Genomic DNA, 22782 nt, shown 5'->3' on the forward strand with positions numbered 1-22782 from the left:
GGGGGGAGTACTGGGAGGGGGGGTCCAAAAAGAACCTTCAACCCACACAGCTAAAACAATTTAATCAAATTTTTGGGGGGCTGCAAAGGAATCACCACAAATTCTTATTTTTTGATCCCTTTATCTTTAAAACTTGATGGTGGTAGCGCATTTATATTTCAAGCTTTTTTCATCAATTTCAGATAATGTACAGGGTTACCCAATAAACATGGGAATTAATGGACGACTTGAGGATGGTTTGCAATTTCCGATAGTTGAAAGATTACGATGAGTTATTGAAATAATGTCTGAATATGTTATGAGCTTCTAAAATGTGTTGTTCCTTCTTTTTTAACTTTAAAATTGAAAAAGATATTAAACATTTAAAGAAAAGTACAGCAAATATTTAACGAATTACTGCTCAAATATTCACGTAATATTGCTACGTGGAACAACGACGAAATAAAAGTCGTAATCCATGTTTATTGGATTACAGAAAACTCTCATTGAAAAAAAAACATTAGATATATACGATTCCTCATTTTATCTTAATAAACTTTTTTTGTGTTTTTTTAAGATAAAAATGAATTATAATAGAATATGATCAGTGATTACTACTGATCAATGATCAGTGATGACTACTGATCATGATGTGCATCGTTTCTCTTAGGAGTTGATTGAGACATATAAGAGTTCTATCTGATGTTCCTGTCTCGAGAAATTGATATACAACTGTTTCAAAATTATCCCAAAAGTTTTGTGATATTTCATGCTATATTTCGGAAAACCTTCACTTAAAGACCATGCTGTGTTCGCGATTTGTATATCATTCTTTCTTAGTTTACAGAAAAGAAACAAAATCGCAATCTAATTGCTTTCAAATACTTTTCAGAATAATTTAATGACATACTCTTGGCAAAACTATTTACAACATTGAACAAGATTATAATTGTTATCCCAGTGAGCTAACAAAACTCTTGGCAAACATATTTACAGCATTGAACAAGATTATAATTGTTATCCCAGTGAGCTAACAAAACTCTAGGTAAAAAGTAATTTAACTTTTGCAGAAGTTTCTGATACACATTTTTGGAAAATTCCTTTTTTAAGAGAATTTTTTTCTGTTAGATCAAATAAAATTGAAAAATTCCAGTTTTGAAAGGGATGAACTGTCCCAAATAATTAAAAATTTGTGATGTATAACTAGTTTTTTTTATTTTGTAGATATATATTTATAAATGTTTTGTAGTCTTAATAATCTATTGTACCGCTATGTGACCGAAATAAATCTAATAATGATAATTATAATATATTCGAGGTTTTGTAATATTTCACAATATATTCGAGGCTTAGAGATATCACAATATATTCAAAGTTTTGTAAAGTTTTACAATATATACGAGGTTTTGTGATATTTCTCAATATATTCGAGGTTTTGTGATACTTCACAATATATTCGACGTTTTGTAATATTTCACAATATAATCGAGGTTTTGTGATATTTCACAATATATTCATTGTTTTGTGATATTTCACAATATATTCGAGGTTTTGTGATATTTCATAATATATTCGAGGATTAGAGATATTTCACAATATATTCGAGGTTTTGTGATAATTCACGTTATAATCAAGGGTTTTGTAATATTTCACAATACATTCGAGGTCTTGTGATATTTCACAATAATTCGAGGTTTTGTGATATTTCACAATATATTCGCGGTGTTGTGATATTTCAAGATATATTCGAGGTTTTGTGATATTTCACAATATATTCGAGGTTTTGTGATTTTTCACAATATATTCGTGGTGTTGTGTTGTTTCAAAGTATATTCGAGGTTTGTGTTGTTTCACAATATATTCGAGGTTTTGTGATATTTTACAATAATTCGAGGTTTTGTAATATTTCACAATATATTCGCGGTGTTGTGATATTTCAAGTATATTTGAGGTTTTGTGATTTTTCACAATATATTCGTGGTGTTGTGTTGTTTCAAAATATATTCGATGTTTGTGTTGTTTCACAATAATTCTTTTACGTAAAATTATGGGATTACAGTAGTTATGTTGTTTTAAACAATCTATATAACATTTGGCATGTGTATATTCAATTTACGTCAAAACGGCTGAACCGAACAGTTTTTTTGCAAGTCACACAACCCCATGTAGGGCCGAACGGTTTAAGGTTCAAAGTAAAAAAAATTTTGCCTGAAAAATGTGGATATTTCAAATTTTAGAAATCTGTCAGTAAAAACAGAAAAATTCGCAAATTTTTTTTTCCAGTCATATGACGAGGAAAGAAAGTCCGTTTGAAAAGCAACATTTAAAGGATTAATTTGCTAGATGAGGTGCGCGGAGCGCTCTTAAAGTCTAAATCCGGCCTTTATACCTTCAGTGAAAGCCAAAAAAGAACTTTTAAAAGACTTGAATTAATCTTTATTAAAAAAAAAGATTTTTTCTACAAAGGTCTAGAAAATGGATTAGTGTTGGCTTGAATGTAGTTTGTCTCCTCCTACTCCACTTTCCTTCCTAAACATATCAAAACATATCAATTTAAAGGGAGTGTTCGCGAAAAATGAAAGGGGGTATAGGCTCAATGCGATAAAAAAGCGCTTTTGATCGCTTCTAATCTTACTTCTATCTGTTGCGTCTATAAGGAGAAACTTGTTAAAGACGCCTCATACCGAATAACTTAGCGCCCATACTAATTCAGAAAATTGCAACATACGACTTAGACCGTAAAAAATCAATTTAATTTTAAACAAATCATTCAGATATTACAACCTATAATCATCGATTATCTTTCGCCACATTTCTATAGTTTATATTTCATAATATGTTTTAATTAATTTGTTTTGAATTTGATTATTTCTCTTGCGGCTTGCGCAACTATCTAAGAATGCCGCGGACCACTCACATTTTTTGAAATCAGTTAAAACGTTTTCTAAAAAAAATAAAATATTATAAATATAAACTATATACAAATGTGGCGAAAGATAATCGATGACTAAAGGTTGTAATATCTGAATGATTTGTTTGAAATTAAATTGATTTTTTAAGGTCTAAGTCGTATGATGCAATTTTCTCAATTTGTATGGACGCTAAGTTATTCGGTATGAGACGTCTTTAACAAGTTTCTCCTTATAGACGCAACAGATAGAAGTAAGATTAGTAGCGATCAAAAGCGCTTTTTTATCGCATTAAGCCTATACCGGTCATTTTTCGCGAACACTCCCTTCAAGGGATCATTCACTTGTTAATGCAGTGTCGCCGGCAGGTACCAATTATGTCACATATTTTATATTTGATTTTTTGCCACAAACTCTGCTTTTTTAATCCCTATTTCTTAGCAACCTTATGTTGTAAACCTTAGATATGTTATACTATGAATTCTGTTAGATAAAAAATTCTAGGTTTGAAATATCTAAGGTTTACACCATCAAGTTGCAAAGATGTAGGGATTAGAAAATTTGAGTTTGTGAGAAATGCGCAATTCCTTTTATGCAAAAAAATTTCAGGCAGTTCAATTTTTAGAACTATATATATCATATTCGTATCCAAGGTTTACTACATCAGGATACAAAAATATAATGATTAGAAAATAAGACTGTTAAGCGACTAATCAATTTCATGCGAAGAAATCTACAACCTTCGTCATCTCTGAATTCAGTATTAACTATTCCATGAACATCTTCTAGATCTAGAGCATTTTGACCAGCCGGAGGTGAGTATTTGTTAGATTGGCCAGCCCGTGGAGAGTATATGTTAGATAGACCAGTCCTTGGCGCATGCGTATCAGGTAGCCCAGGCTGACCCGGTGGATGGGTACTACTGGTAGCTGTATATCCTACAAAAGGAGCTGGCACATCGTTTCTATATCTAAACAAAACAAAGATGAGTTTCTTAAAAACAAATTTTGCTAAACGATCAGCACAACTATAATATATACTTAACTCAGAGTTAACTTAAACTTATATTATACGAAACATGACAGTTGGTAAATAGTTTTGAATGTCGTCTTCTATACACTGTTTTAGATAGTAAAGGTTTAAGCAGTTTATTTCTTTTAAAAAACTCTTGCTCAAATATATTTTACATTGAAATTAATTTTACTTTTATACTAATTAATATTTTTGTTATTGTCTTTGGTATTAAACAATTAAACAAAATATGGAAGAAGACATTGTAAACTATTTACCAATTGTCATGTTTCGTGGGACACCCTGCACCCTAATAGATGCTAATAGGGTCAATCTTAAATGTTTAGAACACAATCACTTGAAATTTTGCACTAAAATGCATTTGATTGAAGAAATATTACTGACACCAACCACTGGATGTGTAACATTATTTGTTTGAAAGGCTAAATAGGTCTGATCTTTTTTGAGAAAAAAAATCCTAAAACCAATTAGATTTTTTTGCACCAATGCAAGTATTGCTAAATCTGAAAATTTTTCTGTAATTATTGGTGGAATACAGTTGTCATAGGATATATTAATACAACAAGACGAATTTGGACTTCAATTTTAATTTCTACCAAGATTTTCAAACAGATTCACTAATAAGTAATCAAAGCAAAGTTGTCATTTAATAGTTACTCGCTGTTTACATGTTATCTTGCTATTTGAAAAATGTTTATCAACATTATGCATAAATTGTCGTCTTCATTGTATTGATATGAACGCCGACCACTGTAGGATAATTGTAATTTTGACAAAACAGTTTTTTGTTCAGAATATATTTGAACAAAAAGTAATTTTTACTTTTATTAACATTATTCACCTCCTAGGAGTATTCTCTTTACTCCTCTGGACATAAAGCATCCCGACCATTCCAGTAGAACCTGCAATAATCTGTGATCAAAATAGGGAATTCTACCCAGCAAACAAAAATCGATTTTTTTTTGTATAAGATTAATCTCGTTTTTAATCCAGTTCTGTTTGTAATTTCAAATGAATAAAATCCACGGGAAATAATTGATTAAAGAAACTGAGTTCTTGCCACAAACCTAAATTTTTAAAAACTATCTACTTTTGCACCCTAATGGTTAAACCTTTAATATTTTAAACTTAGACAAATTTATCAAATAGAATTCAAAATTTGGAATGTCAAAGGTCTACTACAGACGGTTACAAAAAAAATCTGGAGTTTTCTTCCAAATACTTTTTTATTAGTTATTTTTTAATTGGAGGGTAACATTTTTGTAACAGAGTAACCCACAAAAGATGAGACTGTTTGTTTACTTCTATTTATAATTTTCCTGCTTTGGACTCCGGTAAACTTGCTTTATTCTATGAAAAAACTATATTCAGGGCAGCAGACTTAATTTAACCTTGGAATAAAAAGTTAAACCTAGGAAACCCTGGAAAAGGAAGACGAATTTTAAACACACTTTATTTCTTTAAATAGTCCATTGAACAGCATGTGCAGTGTATACAGCCCCGTTTCACTTACTAAGTGATTAAATAAGTTAATATTAAAACTATTTGCTTTGTAATAAACATCAAAACAGTTTTCCGGCTCTTATACTGTACCTTTACCAAAGTTCAATTAGTGTGTTCAATATAATCATAAATGTTAAACAGTTATAAAAAGATATTTAGAGTAGGTTAATTTAGTCCAACCAGAGAAATAGTTATTTTTGTTTTGTTTTTACAGTCTTTTACTCATCTTACCAATAATGGCGAAAATACAGAGAACGGTAATAGTCGTGGGAAGAGAAGATTTTCTGGTTCTAAAATAGAAATTACTGAAAAAAATAGCTATTTAAGGGACTGAAAGCGTAATTTCAAAATGGCAATGTACGATTTACAACGGTACATTTAAAATTTTTGTTTTGTGTGTCACTAAAAATTACGCTTACATGTCCCTTAAATAATCAATTAGCCTACACTATATTCCTTAAATAATCAATCAGCCTACACTACATGTCCCTTAAATAACCAATCAGCCTACATTACATGTCCCTTAAATAATCAATCAGCCTACACTACATATCCCTTAAATAATCAATCAGCCTACACCACATATCTCTTAAATAACCATCAGCCTACACTACATGTCCCTTAAATAACCAATCAGCCTACATTACATGTCCCTTAAATAATCAATCAGCCTACACTACATGTCCCTTAAATAATCAATTAGCCTACACTATATTCCTTAAATAATCAATCAGCCTACAAATAACCAATCAGCCTACATTACATGTCCCTTAAATAATCAATCAGCCTACACTACATGTCCCTTAAATAATCAATCAGCCTACATTACATTTCCCTTAAATGTCCCTTAAATAATCAATCAGCCTACACTACATGCCCCTTAAATAATCAATCGGCCTACACTTCATGTCCCTTAAATAACCAATCAGCCTACACAACATATCCCTTAAATAATCAATCAGCCTACACCACATATCTCTTAAATAACCAATCAGCCTACACTACATATCCCTTAAATAACCAATCAGCCTACACTACATATCCCTTAAATAACCAATCAGCCTACACTACATATCCCTTAAATAACCAATCAGCCTACACAACATGTCCCTTAAATAATCAATCAGCCTACACTACATGTCCCTTAAATAACCAATCAGCCTACACTACATGTCCCTTAAATAATCAATCAGCCTACACTACATGTCCCTTAAATAATCAATCAGCCTACACTACATGTCCCTTAAATAATCAGTCAGCCTACACTACATATCCCTTAAATAACCAATCAGCCTACACTACATGTCCCTTAGATAACCAATCAGCCTACACTACATATCCCTTAAATAATCAATCAGCCTACACTACATGTCCCTTAAATAATCAATCAGTCTACACTACATGTCCCTTAAATAATCAATTAGCCTAAACTACATGTCCCTAAATAATCAATCAGCCTACACTACATGTCCCTTAAATAACCAATCAGCCTACACTACATATCCCTTAAATAATCAATCAGCCTACACTACATGTCCCTTAAATAATCAATCAGCCTATACTACATGCCCCTCAAATAATCAATTAGCCTTAACTACAAGTCCCTTAAATAATCAATCAGCCTATACTACATGTCCCTTAAACAATCAATCAGCCTACACTACATGTCCCTCAAATAATCAATTAGCCTAAACTACATGTCCCTTAAATAATCAATCAGCCTACACTACATGTCCCTTAAATAATAAATCAGCCTAAACTAGGACTCAGAAACACCTTTAAAAGTTAGTATTGATAATGATAATACAACAAATAATCACATTTTCTCTATTTTCACAGATTAAAATGTGGAATCTGTGTAAAATAAAAGTTTCTAACGAACAAATTTTCCAAAGATTTTGGCAAAAAGTTCGCTTTTACCTTAACTAACAAATTTTTCTAACGAATTTTTGAACAAAAAAAAATATTTTTTTACTGAACAAACGATTTTGCTTAACAAACGATTTTACTGAACGATCGTTCACTGAGAAAACAAATGAAATAGGTGGAAATTAACGATAATTTTGAGAAAGAACAAAATCAATTTTTTTGCACGAAATTGAAAGAAAAAAAAACTGACGAAATGGGTAGTTCACAAAGGATGAACGGTCAAAATAAAAAAGGCAAATGCGCCTATCACTCTATTCATGATGTTTAATATTTCATTATCTATGATGTCAGTAACGTACCTGTTCTCTTTGTTTTCTAGGTTTGGTAAATTCATTGATTTAATCCAAGGGTTGAACTAAATGTTAAAACAATTAATAAATGCTTGAACTTCCATAAAGGGATTGTAAGCGTTATTTCAAGTGACCCTCCATACAAAGAAAATAATGCCCAACTGTGCATCGAATAAAGAGAGCTCTGTGTTTAAAACTCTTGGAAACCACTTAAACTCATGTAAACTGCAGCGAACGCTGGGCACAGAGTTAACTGAACACAGCTCTGGCGATACTTGTGGCTCTTGACCTTACAGAAGAGTGGTTTCCAAAATTCTAAATAATAAATATTTCCAGAAAGTAAAAATAAATACTTTTAAAACTTAAAACATATTACAAACACGGAGTTCGCCACTTACCGGCTTTCATTTGTAGAGAACAGCTCTGACAACCTTCATCAGTTAAAGATTTGAAAGGTTTAAAGGATACAGTTTTGTGAATCGGGCATTGCCATGTTTGCAAGGCAAGTCACTAGAAATCACACTTAAACAAACGCAGTCCATTCCATTGTTAGAACAATTTTATATTTGAATGGTTCAGGATATCAATACTTAAAAAATGGCTTCATTTTTTTCATAAATAAAACGCTGATTATAAATTGGTGTTGAAGACGATCTGAATTTAGAGAAAGAATAAAACGGGGCATTCAATTTAATCTCGCGCATTTACCTGGGCGGTATCACAGGGTAGTTCGTTAGTGTGAGTTAATTCATGAACCACCGTCATCTGCTCTCTAACTAGAACAGAGTGAACCGGGCCCCCGCACACTAGATTCTTGAAAATAAGCATTCCTTTTACAAAGCTGATTTTTTGGTATGCAACAATTTTTATTGAATCCTCCTTATCAAAAAATGTATGTAAATCCATGTAAAAACCAAATCTACAGAAAGGAATCTCATTTACTCTCTTTGAAAAGTGGAAATTCAAACGAGATTTAAATTTTCATTGTCTCTAATTTTCATGAGAGTAAATAACACATTTTCATCATTCTTGATTATTTTAACATTGAACTTCAGACAGAAAAATATATAAAAACCATTTATTTTGTATTTTTGTTTTTAGAACAACAGTTTTCATTGGCTTTAAATCTTGAGACGGTAAAAAACAAAAATCAAATGATATGGGAAAAAAAATGATAAAAACTTATTGGTATTATTATTCTTTGAAAAGTGTTACTAGACTGAGTGAGCAAGAAAGTTTTATAATATTAGACTTAAATGCATTCTTGAACAAAGGAATTGAGTCTTTACCACATGCAAACTGAAATGTTCTAAACCCTACATTTTTGGAACCTGATGGTGTAAACCTTTGATCTTTTAAACTTAGATTATTTGCCCTTAAAGAAGTCATAGTTTAAAATGTCTAAGGCCTACGCCACTGGAGTGCAAAGATATAGGAGACACAAAGTCAGAGTTTGTGGCAAAGACTCAATTCCTTTAACCTTAAAAAGTCTGTGGGTCTTACTCTAGAGATACGCATAAGATAACGTCTTAGAGTTTTGTTTAGATTCTTTAATAAATTGACCCCTAGCTTTTAATACATTTGTATAATGTACTAATACTTGAAGTTTCATCTTGAAACAAACGAATTGAGTCTTTGCCACAAACTTTGATAATTTAATCCATATATCTTTGCAACCCAAAGCAAAATCTGTTATATCAAATAGTTTATGTTCATGCAATATCACAGGTTTACACCATCAGGTTGCATAGATATAGAGATTAGAAAACTTGACTTTGTGGTAAAAACTAAATTGTATTGTAATTCTCACCTCTGTTAGATCAGGATTTTTCTCATGAATCATCGGTGTCAAGGTACTCAGCATCCATTCATTGTGACAATCACACACCCAAGGGTTACCCTGAAAACTAAAATGTTAAGGCAAATAGAAACATGTTATGCCTATAATGTAATATCTTACAATAACCAGAACAATGTAAATTGATTTTGCTAGAATGTTTAAAATTTGTAATTGATAGAAAATTGACTGAGGTAGTCGACGTTTATTATCATACAATGTTTTAGTTTTTTTTCTGAAAAGCTTTTTTCAAATTAAAAGTTTACAAGTAAACAAAGAGAAGCTTTTAATTGACAGCTTTTCTAAAGTTCTATGAAGTTTTCTAACTTGAATATTAATTATTTATAAATTTTTCTAACCTGAATATTGATTATTTATAAAGTTTTCTAACTAGAATATTAATTTTTTATAAAGTTTTCTAACTTGAATATTAATTATTATTTGTAAAGTTTTCTAACTTGAATATTGATATTTATAAAGTTTTCTAACTTGAATATTAATTATTTATAAAGCTTTCTAACTTGAATATTAATTATTTATAAATTTTTCTAACCTGAATATTGATTATTTATAAAGTTTTTCTAAATTGAATATTGATTATTTATAAAGTTTTCTAACCTGAATATTGATTATTTATAAAGTTTTCTAACTTGAATATTGATTATTTATAAAGTTTTCTAACTTGAATATTGATTATTTATGAAGTTTTCTAACTTGAATTTTGATTATTTATAAAGTTTTCTAACCTGAATATTGATTATTTATAAAGTTTTCTAACCTGAATATTGATTATTTATAAAGTTTTCTAACTTGAATATTGATTATTTATAAAGTTTTCTAACCTGAATGTTGATTATTTCTATTTTCTTCCAGTCTGTAAAATCCGGGAGTAACATGTTGGGTAGATAGTTCAAATGGTTATCAGATAGATCAAGTTCTAGAAGTATAGATTGTAAAACATATTATCATTATAATTACAGAATAGTTTAAAAATGGCTAAGTCTTCTAAGTCTCTTTTTTGTTTAAAAACCTAACAATCATTCGGGGGTTGACGTAAAGAATTGATGCTAAAAAGTACAAACTCTTTGTTTTTGACCCGACTCTTGCAAATATGATAAATTTTGAACCATGAATCATGATTTATGAAAAATCTAAAATGTGTTTTACATGAATGTCTATATAATTTACTTTGCTTGTCTATCTATGTGTCCTGATATTATCAAAACTACTGAACAGTTCAAGCTCAAGTTTTTGTGGGACCTCAAATGACCCCAGGGAAGGTTTATGGATGATCGAATATTAAAAATTTGCCTCTAAAAAAATTGATTTTTAAAAAAATTTGAAAAACAAATTGATTTTTAAAATTTTGAAAAACAATGATTTTTTTAAGTCCGCGAAATTTTGTTTGTTTTTGTTTACAATGTATGAAAAAAGAAATATTCAGAAAAATAATGTGGGCGTGAAGCGCCCTAAAAGAAGATGGGCGTGAAGCGCCCTAAAAGCCTAGTAATACTAAATTAGAAGCACATTTTCTTTTACAAAATTGTTAAAATAAGACAAGGATAAGATAATGTTTGGTTTGTTTAAAAATATTTTATTCAAAACACAACTTATGACAAATTATACCTTGAAGAGTGAATGGAAGATTTATATCTTTTGGCCAGGCATCAGGACTGATCCATTCTAATTGTTTATTGCCTGATATCCTGAAAATATCAAAATCCATTCTAATTGTTTGTTGCCAGATATCCTGGAAATATCAAAATCCATTCTAGTTGTTTGTTGCCGGATATCCTGAAAATATCAAAATCCATTCTAATTGTTTGTTGCCGGATATCCTGGAAATATCAAAATCCATTCTAACTGTTTGTTGCCTGATATTCTGAAAATATTAAAATCCATTCTAATTTTTTGTTGCCGGATATCCTGAAAATATTAAAATCCATTCTAATTGTTTGTTGCCGGATATCCTGGAAATATTAAAATCCCTTCTTATTATTTGTTGCCGGATATCCTGAAAATATTAAAATCCATTCTAATTGTTTGTTGCCGGATATCCTGAAAATATCAAAATCCATTCTAATTGTTTGTTGCCGGATATCCTGAAAATATTAAAATCCATTCTAATTGTTTGTTGCCGGATATCCTGAAAATATTAAAATCCATTCTAATTGTTTGTTGCCGGATATCCTGAAAATACTAAAATCCCTTCTAATTGTTTTTTGCCGGATATCCTGAAAATATCAAAATCCATTCTAATTGTTTGTTGCCGGATATTCTGAAAATATTAAAATCCCTTCTAATTGTTTGTTGCCGGATATCCTGAAAATATTAAAATCAGAATTTGTTTCCTTATATTCATGATTCCTTGCAATTGTAAAGGAATTGAGTCCTTGTCACAAAATCATATTTTCTAATCCCTTTATCTTTGCAACTTGATGTTGCAGACCTTTGATATTTGAAACTATAATTTCTGTCAGATTAAATCATCCAAGTTTAAAAATTCATAGGTTTACACCTTTAAGCTGTAAAGATATATATGAATTAGAAAATTTAAGATTGTGACAAAAACTCAATCCTTTTTTTCTTTTCTTGTTTAATCATTAAGCAAGCCAATAAAACAATGTTTAAGGCAGACAACTGTATTTGACCTTGGGATCGTCATATTTAAAAAAATGTTCGGTCGTCTTTACAGTCTCAGCGTTTTTGGATGACCCTGTATTATGTATTCCAACATTATACACCTATTATGATAGAATACATTTTTAATGTTTTTTTTTACAAATTTGCAAAACATTTTTTGTAAAACTTTTAATTTTGAGTTTTCTTCCGATGTCTGAGCATTTCATGAATAAAAATTGATATAACATTGCAACATAAAAAATGTTTTATGTTTGTTTGTATAAAACAAAAGTAGACATTTTTCAGTATTTACCTCAGCAATTGTAGATCTGTTAAAGATGCAAAAGAACCTTCCTCGATATATTTCAAACCATGACACTCACTAAAAGAACAGAATCCGAATTCAATGAATTTAAGCCACGTCTCAAATCCCCAAAAAACCGGTTTCAATTGAGAGCCGGCGTAAATCTTGTAAAAATTAAATACAATTTTAAGTGGAACCAACCATATTTAAGCCCCGGCTCAAATTTAAGCCGCGGCTCAAGTTCTTAAATTCGGCCTTAGTATTTTTACTTTTTTTGATTTAGAGTTTATTTCAGTTAACAAAGAAAGAAGTATAGGCATAGAATGATTGGTGTTCTATATTATCCTTAAGGCATTTTCCTAAGGGCGACTTTCCATGTGATAATTTCCCAAGTGGCAACTTCCCTAATGTGCAATTTCCCAAGCGACAACTTCCCAAAGGTTAGGTTAGGCCTTCTGGGGCGTCGCATGCTGCAATGGGGGCCAAGCGCTGTGGCTAGGAAAGACTTGGGAAATTTCACAGTTGTGAAGTTCCCAATTGGGAAAATACACTTGGGAAGTTGCCGCTTGGGGAAAAAACCTTTGGGAGAATACCTAACATTTATTTATTTGCTGTTTCATAGATTTACAAATTTGCTTAGTTTCAGGTATCCTCTATCAGATGTACTAGTTGTTCAATAAAACATGACAATAAATAATCAAGTTTTAGATCCTTTATGTTCTTTAATAATTCTAAATATATTCTAAATTCAATATTTGTTCATCTAAGTAATTTGATGAATGCCGCCAAAGGAATTGAGTTTTTGCCACAAACTAAAATGTTCTGATTCCAATATATTTGCAATCTTATGGTGCAAACCTTTGATATTTCAAACTTAGATTATTTTATCTATAAGTATTAATATTTTGAAATATCTAAGGTCTACGACATTGGGTTACAAAGACATATAGATTAGAAAATCAGAGTTTGTGGCAAAAACTCAACTCCTTTTTCTAGATATGTCTGAATTAGAATTTTATGCTTTGTTATTTATTTGAAAACTGAGTATTTACAAAACTGACTTGCGCGTTTCTTGCTTTAGAAAAAATGAAAAAAATCAACAGAATGAAACAATTTTCAAAGCTAGAATAACTTTGTTATCTTCCACATTTTTACCTAGATTACGATTTCATCAGAAATGCCCCTTTTTGATTGAAGATTGGAAAATCACTTTAAATGCAAGGACAGTCCCTTCAAATTTAAAATAAAGAAAATTTAGATAAACTTTTTTCCTTATTTTGATTAGATATTCTAAATCTGCTCAAACAATGTATGGAAAATGTCGTCTTAATTTTAATGGACATTTAGAAACCTTATATGACATAACTGAGTATTGGCGGTTGCTGGTGAGTTNTAGCTTGCCAGCTACCAATATCAGTTACGTCATATGAGAATTTTGAGTGTTCATTGCTATGAAGACGACATTTCTAGTACATTGGAGTGCATCCAGAGTGTCTAACCTTAATATACAGCTTTACCTGATACTCAGATTCTTGAGGTTGACAAGACCATTAAAACTGTCTTTATTGAGTTCATGAAGTAGATTGTTGTTAAGGATTAAGGTCTCTAGGAAGGGTACCATCTTGATCTCTGGAGATACCTAGGAGTAGATTGTTGTTAAGGATCAAGGTCTCTAGGGAGGAAACCATCTTGATCTCTGGAGATACCTAGGGTAGATTGTTGTTAAGGATCAAGGTCTCTAGGGAGGAAACCATCTTGATCTCTGGAGATACCTAGGAGTAGATTGTTGTTAAGGATCAAGGTCTCTAGGGAGGAAACCATCTTGATCTCTGGAGATACCTAGGAGTAGATTGTTGCTAAGGATCAAGGTCTCTAGGGAGGGTACCATCTTGATCTCTGAGGATACCTAGGAGTAGATTGTTGTTAAGGATCAAGGTCTCTAGGGAGGGTACCATCTTGATCTCTGGAGATACCTACGACGCCTAGTATAAGGGTTTCCAAAGGAATATTAAAATCATTGCCTGCACTTTGCGCAAATATTTTAGTCTGCCCTTCAATTTGCGCGCATTTTTTTTTTTCTTGAAAATCTAAATGTTTGCACAAACTCTGCTGCTAAAACAAATAGCGATGATATTTTGTGGAATCTTTCTAAATATAACTTACAGACGTTTATCTTTTGTAGATAATGGATTGTTTTAAGTATAATTAACAGATTATCACATGAGAAAGTGTAAAATAATCAAACCTGATGAAACCGGTTTCCTGACAGGTCTAGATAAATCAGCTGATCCATCCCAGTAAGCATGCCCTCAGGTAAACTAGTTAATCCAGTGGATCTAGAGCAAAAAGTGTTAACCATTCTGTATAATTAAAGTTTTTGGACTAAATGGTATAAATTTACTAAAAAATTGTAAATTTTAAGTAATCTAAATTATTCGGCATTATGCTCATTACGATGAAGGTACAAGGGTACAAAGACAAGCATTAGACATTGGACATTGATTAAAGGTACATCAAGCGTCTTTTCAAGTAAGCCTACATGCAACGATACCAATGATCGATTCACACAACGGTACCCTTTAAACCTTTATCTGATTACTAATGTGGAAGATATTGTCGTATGATATGTTAAAAAGTGTTTAAATCTGATAATTTCTCCATGGTTTTATTGTAGTAGAAATCAAAGTGAATAAATACTAAAGTGGACCAAACTCATAGTTGGATGACGACATTTTATGTCCCAAGTATTTATAAATATGTATATATATATATATATATATATAAATTGGTCCGTATACGGAGTGCACAGTACAACAGAAACTGGACTCCCTTTGTTTACAAACACAGACTTAGAATTTGTATTTAACTTAAATATAAATTAACGTAAATTAAGATTTCAGAAGTGAATTTTAGCCATTTTACTGCACAATAAATGATTTCAGACAGCACANCAATATCGTTGGGCTGGGAGTTTTAGAATATATATACAGCTAAAATAAACATGTTTTAGTATATATAGGGAATATAGCAATATCGTTGGGGTGTTTTAGAATATATATACAGCTAAATAAACATGTTTTAGTATATATAGGGAATATAGCAATATCGTTGGGCTGTTTTAGAATATATATACAGCTAAATAAACATGTTTTAGTATATATAGGGAATATAGCAATATCGTTGGGCTGTTTTAGAATATATATACAGCTAAATAAACATGTGTCTTTACTTTCCAAACGAAATCTTTTCATGAAATTATTTCCATACCAAATAAAACCTTATGGCCCAACCTGTCGTCGTTTCCTTAATCTGTTCCACTTTAGTATTTATTCACTTTGAGTAGAAATGCCCAAGTCACGCTTGAAGAGAAACCACAATTGAAAATAATCAGTTTTCAAAATTTTAAACATTTTTAACTAATTCAGACTTGATCAGACAGCGCATTTAAGGGTATAACGTTTTGAATCGGGCCTTGCTATCTTTTCGTGGAGGGAAACTTGAAAACACGCTTACAGTCTCCTTGACCTGAAGTTGAGAGACTCAAGTGTCAATATTCCATTAATAGCCTCAACCATTGCCTGTAAGAGGAAAAATTTCATTAGTTGAGAGGATTTGGCTTAGGGCTTATAACTAAAATCTGTAATCCTAAATAATCATAAATCTAAATTCTGAAAAAGTTGTGTTAGTCACAAACTCTGATTTTCTTATCCCTACATATTTCTTCAAACCGATGTCGTACACCTTACAAACTGTGAATTCTGTTTATAATTCAATAGTCTAAGTTTGAAATGGCAAAGACTTGCACCAACAGGTTGCCAAGATATAGCAATTAACAAATTTGAGTTTGTGGCAAAAACTCAATTCCTTTGTCCGTGTTATAATGTGTAGCAAAGATAAAAAACAATGCTATTTACTTTCGTTTTCAGTTTAAATGTTCTAGTTGCTATTTCTGTGGATCATGATGTCGTAAGCTTTTGATGAATTTCTGACATAGCCTACATCAAATAGCTGTAATTTGAAATGCCAAAGTATTACACCTATGCATCAGGTCTCAAATACAATTGGATTAGAAAATTAAAGGTTTTGGCAACTGTTGCTTTTCAGTTTCGTTTAAAAAACAAAAACAGTATTTGTTTTACCTTAATAACAGAAAACAGTTATGAAGAAATTTCCCAAATGATTTTTATAATTTTATGTTGCTTATTTGTTGAATTCAATCAATGGTCATCCGAAGCTTTTTACAAAGAAACTAAAGTTTTCAATTTAGTGTATTTTAATTACGTTTTGTTTAAAAATAACTCCACCTGTGAAAATGGTTCTAAAGGATTATCTGACAGATCTAAATCTGTTAGCTTGGTTAGATGGACAAATATCTCCGGATGCACTGTATGGGATTCCAGTTATACCATTGCTATTATTAATTTACCCGGGGAGAATTGAAAGAATGTGTTGTTGGTGGATAACTATTAACTGTATCAATGTAAATATTTTAAATATGTAAAAAGTAAAAAAATATTTATCTATGAAATATAACAAAAACATACAAAATTAAGTGTTTCAGGAGAAAATATTTAAAAACCTCTAAAAGTAGAGGTTGTGGGAATATTTCCCCCCAATTCTAAAAAATATTAAAATAGAAATTAAAGGAAAGGCAAGGAAAGGATAAGGAAAGTTAAATATTCATTGTTTACACTATATTTGATATACATTGGTAGTGGATTGTAAGTATTTTTCGAATATGAACTAACAACTTTTGAAAATAAAGATTATAGATTTATTTGTAATGTTAAAAAAAAAGTAAAAAAAGGCTTAATGGAGTGTGAAAGAGAAACAATAGAAAGTATTAATTTTGGTGCCGATCTAAATCTAAGTGAGTATCAGCCCATCTCTGATTTTCTCAGAAAACTCCAATTCAAAAAAAAAGAATTTTAAATCAAATAATTTGCCTTTACAGAATGTAATAATTAGTTTAATTGTAAGTAGTACTTGGAAACAAAAATATCCTTAAAAGGTATTATATATCAACAGTGATCCATACAAAAAGAACCACTAAAAAAAGACAATAATTGAAATACTTTAGAGTTTGATTATATTATTGTTTAAAAGCATTACTGCAATTCCTGTATGAATTCTGTTCTTTGCCAAACTGAAAAAAAAATTTGTAAAAATAAAAAAATATTTGAAAAAATTGGAAAATTGAAAAAAAAATGTTATTCTTCCATACCTAAGCTGTATTATCTGCAATGGAGATATGTTTCCCTCAATAAGTTTTCCTGCAAAAATATTTTTAGATAAAAAAGAAGGAAAATTTAGAAAATAGTAAAAAATAGAAAAAAATAAGAACAATAGAACTGAGTTTTTGACACAAACTTATATTTTCTAATTCCTATATCTTTGCAACCAAATGTCGTAGCGTTATGATATTTCAAACTATGGTTTATGTTTGATCAGATATTCTAAGTTTAAAATATTCAAGGTTTAAACTGTCAGCATGCAAAGATATAGGGATTAGCAAATTTGGGGTTGTGGCAAAAACTCAGTTTCTTTGAAAAATTACCTCTAAAGCAATCTTTCTCCAAGCCTGATGCATCCAGTTTATTGTCACTGAAAATAGAAACTTTAATGTTCATTTTTACACTTTTAAATTTGTCAATGCATACAATTTATGGCAATATTCTAATTATTGAAAAAAGAAACTGATTGCTCGTCACAAAATCAAATTTTTCTAATTTATATCTTTACAACCTGATATCGTCAACGTCTGATAAGCCTCTGAATTCTTCAAATTGAAATATTCAATGTTTTAAATATCAAATGTTTGCACTATCTGGTTTCTACGACAGAGGAATAAAATTATGTTTGTGGCGAGTACTCCGTTATAAAAAAAACACAAACAAAGTAAAAGTGCAAATAATAATGTTATTAAAAAAGAGTCCAAATAGAAGATTTTCGATAGAATTGTAATTTTCATCCTTCAGAACTTTAGTTTATTCAGTTTACAACGGTATAGCTTGAGAGCAATCGATCTGTGCTCATTGTACACTCACAGTTTTTTTGTTTTGTGTTCACTGGACTATTTTAAATCATAAACTTTTTGATCAAAAGGGCGTTTTTTCTTTAAGATTTATTTTCTGTCGAAGCGTCATTGCTATGGCACAATTCATGTAAAATCAAAAAAAACAATGATGATCGTGAAACTATGCTATCAGGGCTCTTCAAGCCCATCTTCTATTTCAACTTTTTATTGTTGCTCAATCTTTTGGCATTTTCTCTTCGTTAAAACAATTATAAAAATTTGGCGGATTTACATTTATGCGTTCGTGAATTTTCAAATTTTTTTCGAAAATCAAAATTTAGTAACAACTTTTAGAAATTCTGAGCATCCAAAAAACCTTTCTTGAGGTAATGTGAGGTCCCAAACAAAATTTGGGCCTGATCGGTTCAATTGTTTATACATTTATTAGATACAAACAAGCATCAGACAAGCAAAGTTTATAGATAGATGGCTATTAAATAATACCTTAGGTCTAATTCCATAAGATCCTGAGATATTTGAATGAATGCTCCATTTTCTATTCTTCTTATGGAGTTGTGACTACAAAGAGAATATCAATCATGTTGATTAATATATCTTTAATTTTTAACAAAATATTTATTCGCATTCATCCCAAATATTATGTCTTTTTACAGTTAAACCCTAAATACATCGAAAGAATTTATGAAATGTCGTCTGAAAATTTTTTCAATGGGTTTTATACTACTTTACGCAAAAATCATTATTTGCGAAAATGAATAAATAGCCATGAATATGCGGGAACAGTTTTAAAGAGCTCCATATAATCATCTAATTAAAAAACTAAATATCTGCAACATTCCCTTAGCAGAAAGTTAAGAATACGACATTTGATGAATTCTTTCGATGTATGGCTTATTCACGGTTTAACTGTATAAAGATCGTGAAATATATAAAAAATGAGAAACATAAAAATAGGAATAGGAAGACGACATAAACACAAATGCTAAAGTGCATATGAAGTTGTTATACAGCAAATAATCTTTCTTGTAAATTATTAAATCACTTATGAAGTGAAATGGGCAATTGCTGTTTCATATGTTCATTGGACTAACTTAAGTCTAAAAGACGTCATCCTATTTCAAATTTTTCTGGTTTTCACTGTATGTAAACTTTTAATTGCTTAACTTTAAATTTGTAATTTTAGATTTTTTTAGGACAGAATTGATTTCCTGAGGTCCAAATTCCACACAGAGCCTTCAGGAAAACTATACTTTTTGGTTACTTTCTGAGATTTTTTAAACAATCAAGGTCCGAACATTTATTTAAGTAAGTAAATTTAAGTAAATTGCGCATGTTCCTTTCAATTTAATGAAATGACTCTCTTTCTAAGCTCTGTATCTTTGCAATCTGATGATGTAAAACTTATATTTTTCTAAATTAGATTATTGATATAGACTGAAATATCTAAGATGTATACCATTTGGTTGCAAAGATAAAAGAATTAGAAAATTAGAGATTGTGAGAAAAAACAAAACCTTAGGGATTAAAATAAGTTTTTTTTATATCCAAGCTATCCCTGCACTGCTAGAATAAAAAGTTCTAAACAAAAGTTTTTGTATACAACATCTTACAGACATTGCAGGTAAATATCAGACAAATTTACAAATTTTTTCGGGCACTAGCTTCGAAAAATACAAAGGAAAAGTCTTCCCCAAAACTATAGTTATTAAAAAATATAAATTTTTTTAAATTTAATAATCTTTACATATTTTTTAAACAAACAGAAATTGCTTTTGTAAAAAAATTTCTGAGGTTCAATTTCTAACCTTAACATTTTTGATTTTGATTAAAAATCTAAAATTGAATAAAGTAAACTGTCCTAACAAGCTCTTCAATAGTATTAAATGAAAGGTCCAGAAGAATAGAAAATGTTTGGTTTTCAAACTCATCCAACCAATCTGGAATCTTCTCTGAAATAATATAAATCAATAATAAAAATTTAATTTTAAAATTTTTCCTAATTAAAACATTTATTTGTTTTGTCAATAACAGATTTAAAATTTGTAAAATTTGTATTTTAGTAAAATAAGATTTAAAAAATTGTACAGAAAATACAGTGAGACTCATAAACCAGTGGAATAAAAAGACGGCTGTTAGAGTAAAGTCAAATAAAAGACAAACATCAATCTATACAATAAAACTTTATATGTTAGCTATCGCTGGCCAAACGGTTGGACCAAATTGGCTAAAATTTTGGAGGGAACCCATGGATACCTTTGTGGTGACATAGGCTGAACAATTTTTTACTTAATCGAAGCTATGATTTTCTTTGATTTCCCTAGTGTTCTAAAAATTCCACTGGCAACACCGAGCACTTCAGCTACATATAGTTATGCAGAAGTGTAAACAGACCCCATGAATAGGTAGATTTTCTAGTTCCTAGTAAAATGATTTGTTTTTTAACAACATTAATGCCGATTTCATCTTCTTATTCCACAGTTTTATGGATTCCACCGTAAACCATTTCTAAACTTTTGAGCTCACCTAGACCCAACCCTGTGCAGTCCAACCATAATGATAAAGAAGATTCATTATAACATCTACAGTTCTCACACAGTTCATCTTCATAGTTAAAAAGATCCATGTCTCCCTTACCCTCTAGTCGTAATATTTACGGTTAACAACAAACAAATAGTAATGGACAGATTTTTTTAATGACTGATTAAAAACGCATAATAACTATTCATGACACTGTTATTTTGGTTCGCAGTGTTATAAAGTTTTTTGGACAGAAATTTTCTTTTTATCGAGAAGGTTCAAGCCTTTTTAGATTTAATTTTGTCCCGAGCTTTTTGTTTAGGAAAAAATGAAAAAAGCTAGATTTTAAATTATTTTTTTTTAGCTTTGGCTTTAGCTCATGAGTTGTAAGAAATTTTGTTCTTTAAAAATAATATCGAATAATATACAGTGAAACCCTTAATAACGAATACATCGAAAGAATTCATCAAATGTCGTATTCTTCACTTTCTGATAATGGAATGTTGCAGATATTTAGTTTTTTAATTAAATTATTATATGGAACCTTTTAAAACTGTTCCGCATATTCATGGCTATTTATTTTGTTTTCGAAAATACTGAAATTTACGTAATATAGTATAAAACTCATTGAAAAATTGACAAAACGGCATTTGATAAATTCTTCCGATATATTCGTTATTAAGGGGTTTCACTGTATATTTAGACCCATTATACAATTTTAGTATACCTATCGGTTGCTCATAATCATAATCCTGATCTTTGGGCTCTTCAGCAAGGCATACAGTCAACATACTGCAACAATTATTGCTTTGATTCGACTTTAACATTTAGGCATTTTCTTTTTTAAGAAAACTATGTAGATATGCATAATATTTGAAAGATATATATCTCTGTGTGTCTGGGTGGGGTGGGCGTTTGTTTGTTTATGTTAAATCAAAACTCTGGAACCACTTTACTGATTTGTCTCAGATTTGTTGAGAAACTGTCAGAACCTAACGAACGTTCATAGTTTTGTTAAGATAGAAGTTGAGTGAGCTGACTTTTATGGAGTAAGTTAAGTTTCCGGCCGAATATGGGTTTCTTAGCTAGTTATGAATACATATAAATTGGGTGTTGTTCATAACTCTTGATCGTGTTCGTTAATAATCCGTTTCGCGCAAAAATAATCAAATTTCGCAAAACGTTCCGCATAAAAAATGCGCTAATTACGCGATAAGAAAAATTCACAAATATTGCACTATTTTGTTGCTGCTGAAACTTTAGTTTTGCACGAATTTTTTTTAAATAAGTGTATTTACAAATTTGGCACGACTTGCAAGGTTTCAAGAGGTAAAACGTCTGCATCAACAAAATTGACAGAGATATTGAGAAATCTTCAACAGATTCCACTTTAACCAAGATCGACAAAATTGTTCAGTGTTTTATAAATCCGTCAATTTTGAAGATACATAGAAGGCAGATCACATTTTAAAATAACATAAGACATCAACTCTTTTTATGATACACTTTTAGTCATTTAGACCACTTTTGGAATGCCACGCTAAACAAATTAGACACTTAAGTCATTAAATTTATATATTAATTGGAAACCCCATGTACCTCAACCAAAAGAGTAGCAGGATACAATTCCGCTGCATTTTATTACTTTTAAACTTTCACTTATTGTAAGAAACACATGAATATGAACTGTATTCATGTATTAAATGATCAGCTGTATATTTTATATTGTATAATAGAAGAGATAAGAATGGGTATACATACAAACACTGACTCAACATGAACACTGATTGGCGTAGTTACCTTCACATTATTTCTTTTTATAA

General features: G+C 30.4%; 1 protein-coding gene across 1 annotated transcript; it reads right to left on the bottom strand.

Moving 5' to 3' along the window:
• Window positions 1-2392: 2392 nt before the first annotated feature.
• Window positions 2393-22725, bottom strand: LOC111716065 (toll-like receptor 7). Its single transcript, XM_023491474.1, has 23 exons — window positions 22559-22725; window positions 21687-21751; window positions 20966-21079; window positions 20301-20391; window positions 19651-19686; window positions 18926-19000; window positions 17963-18009; window positions 17630-17678; window positions 17526-17551; window positions 16710-16789; window positions 15931-15983; window positions 14651-14741; window positions 13923-14044; window positions 12415-12483; window positions 11106-11185; window positions 10322-10416; window positions 9453-9542; window positions 8351-8455; window positions 7652-7707; window positions 5655-5713; window positions 4762-4822; window positions 3629-3858; window positions 2393-2508 (listed from the first exon to the last, which is right to left on the bottom strand). The coding sequence occupies exons 1-23, from the start codon at window positions 22594-22596 to the stop codon at window positions 2492-2494; spliced, it is 1749 nt and encodes a 582-aa protein (XP_023347242.1). The 5' UTR covers window positions 22597-22725; the 3' UTR covers window positions 2393-2491.
• Window positions 22726-22782: the final 57 nt, after the last annotated feature.

Source organism: Eurytemora carolleeae, unplaced genomic scaffold (genome assembly GCF_000591075.1).
Source record: "Eurytemora carolleeae unplaced genomic scaffold, Eaff_2.0 scaffold1396, whole genome shotgun sequence".
Classification (NCBI taxonomy): Eukaryota; Metazoa; Arthropoda; class Copepoda; order Calanoida; family Temoridae; genus Eurytemora; species Eurytemora carolleeae.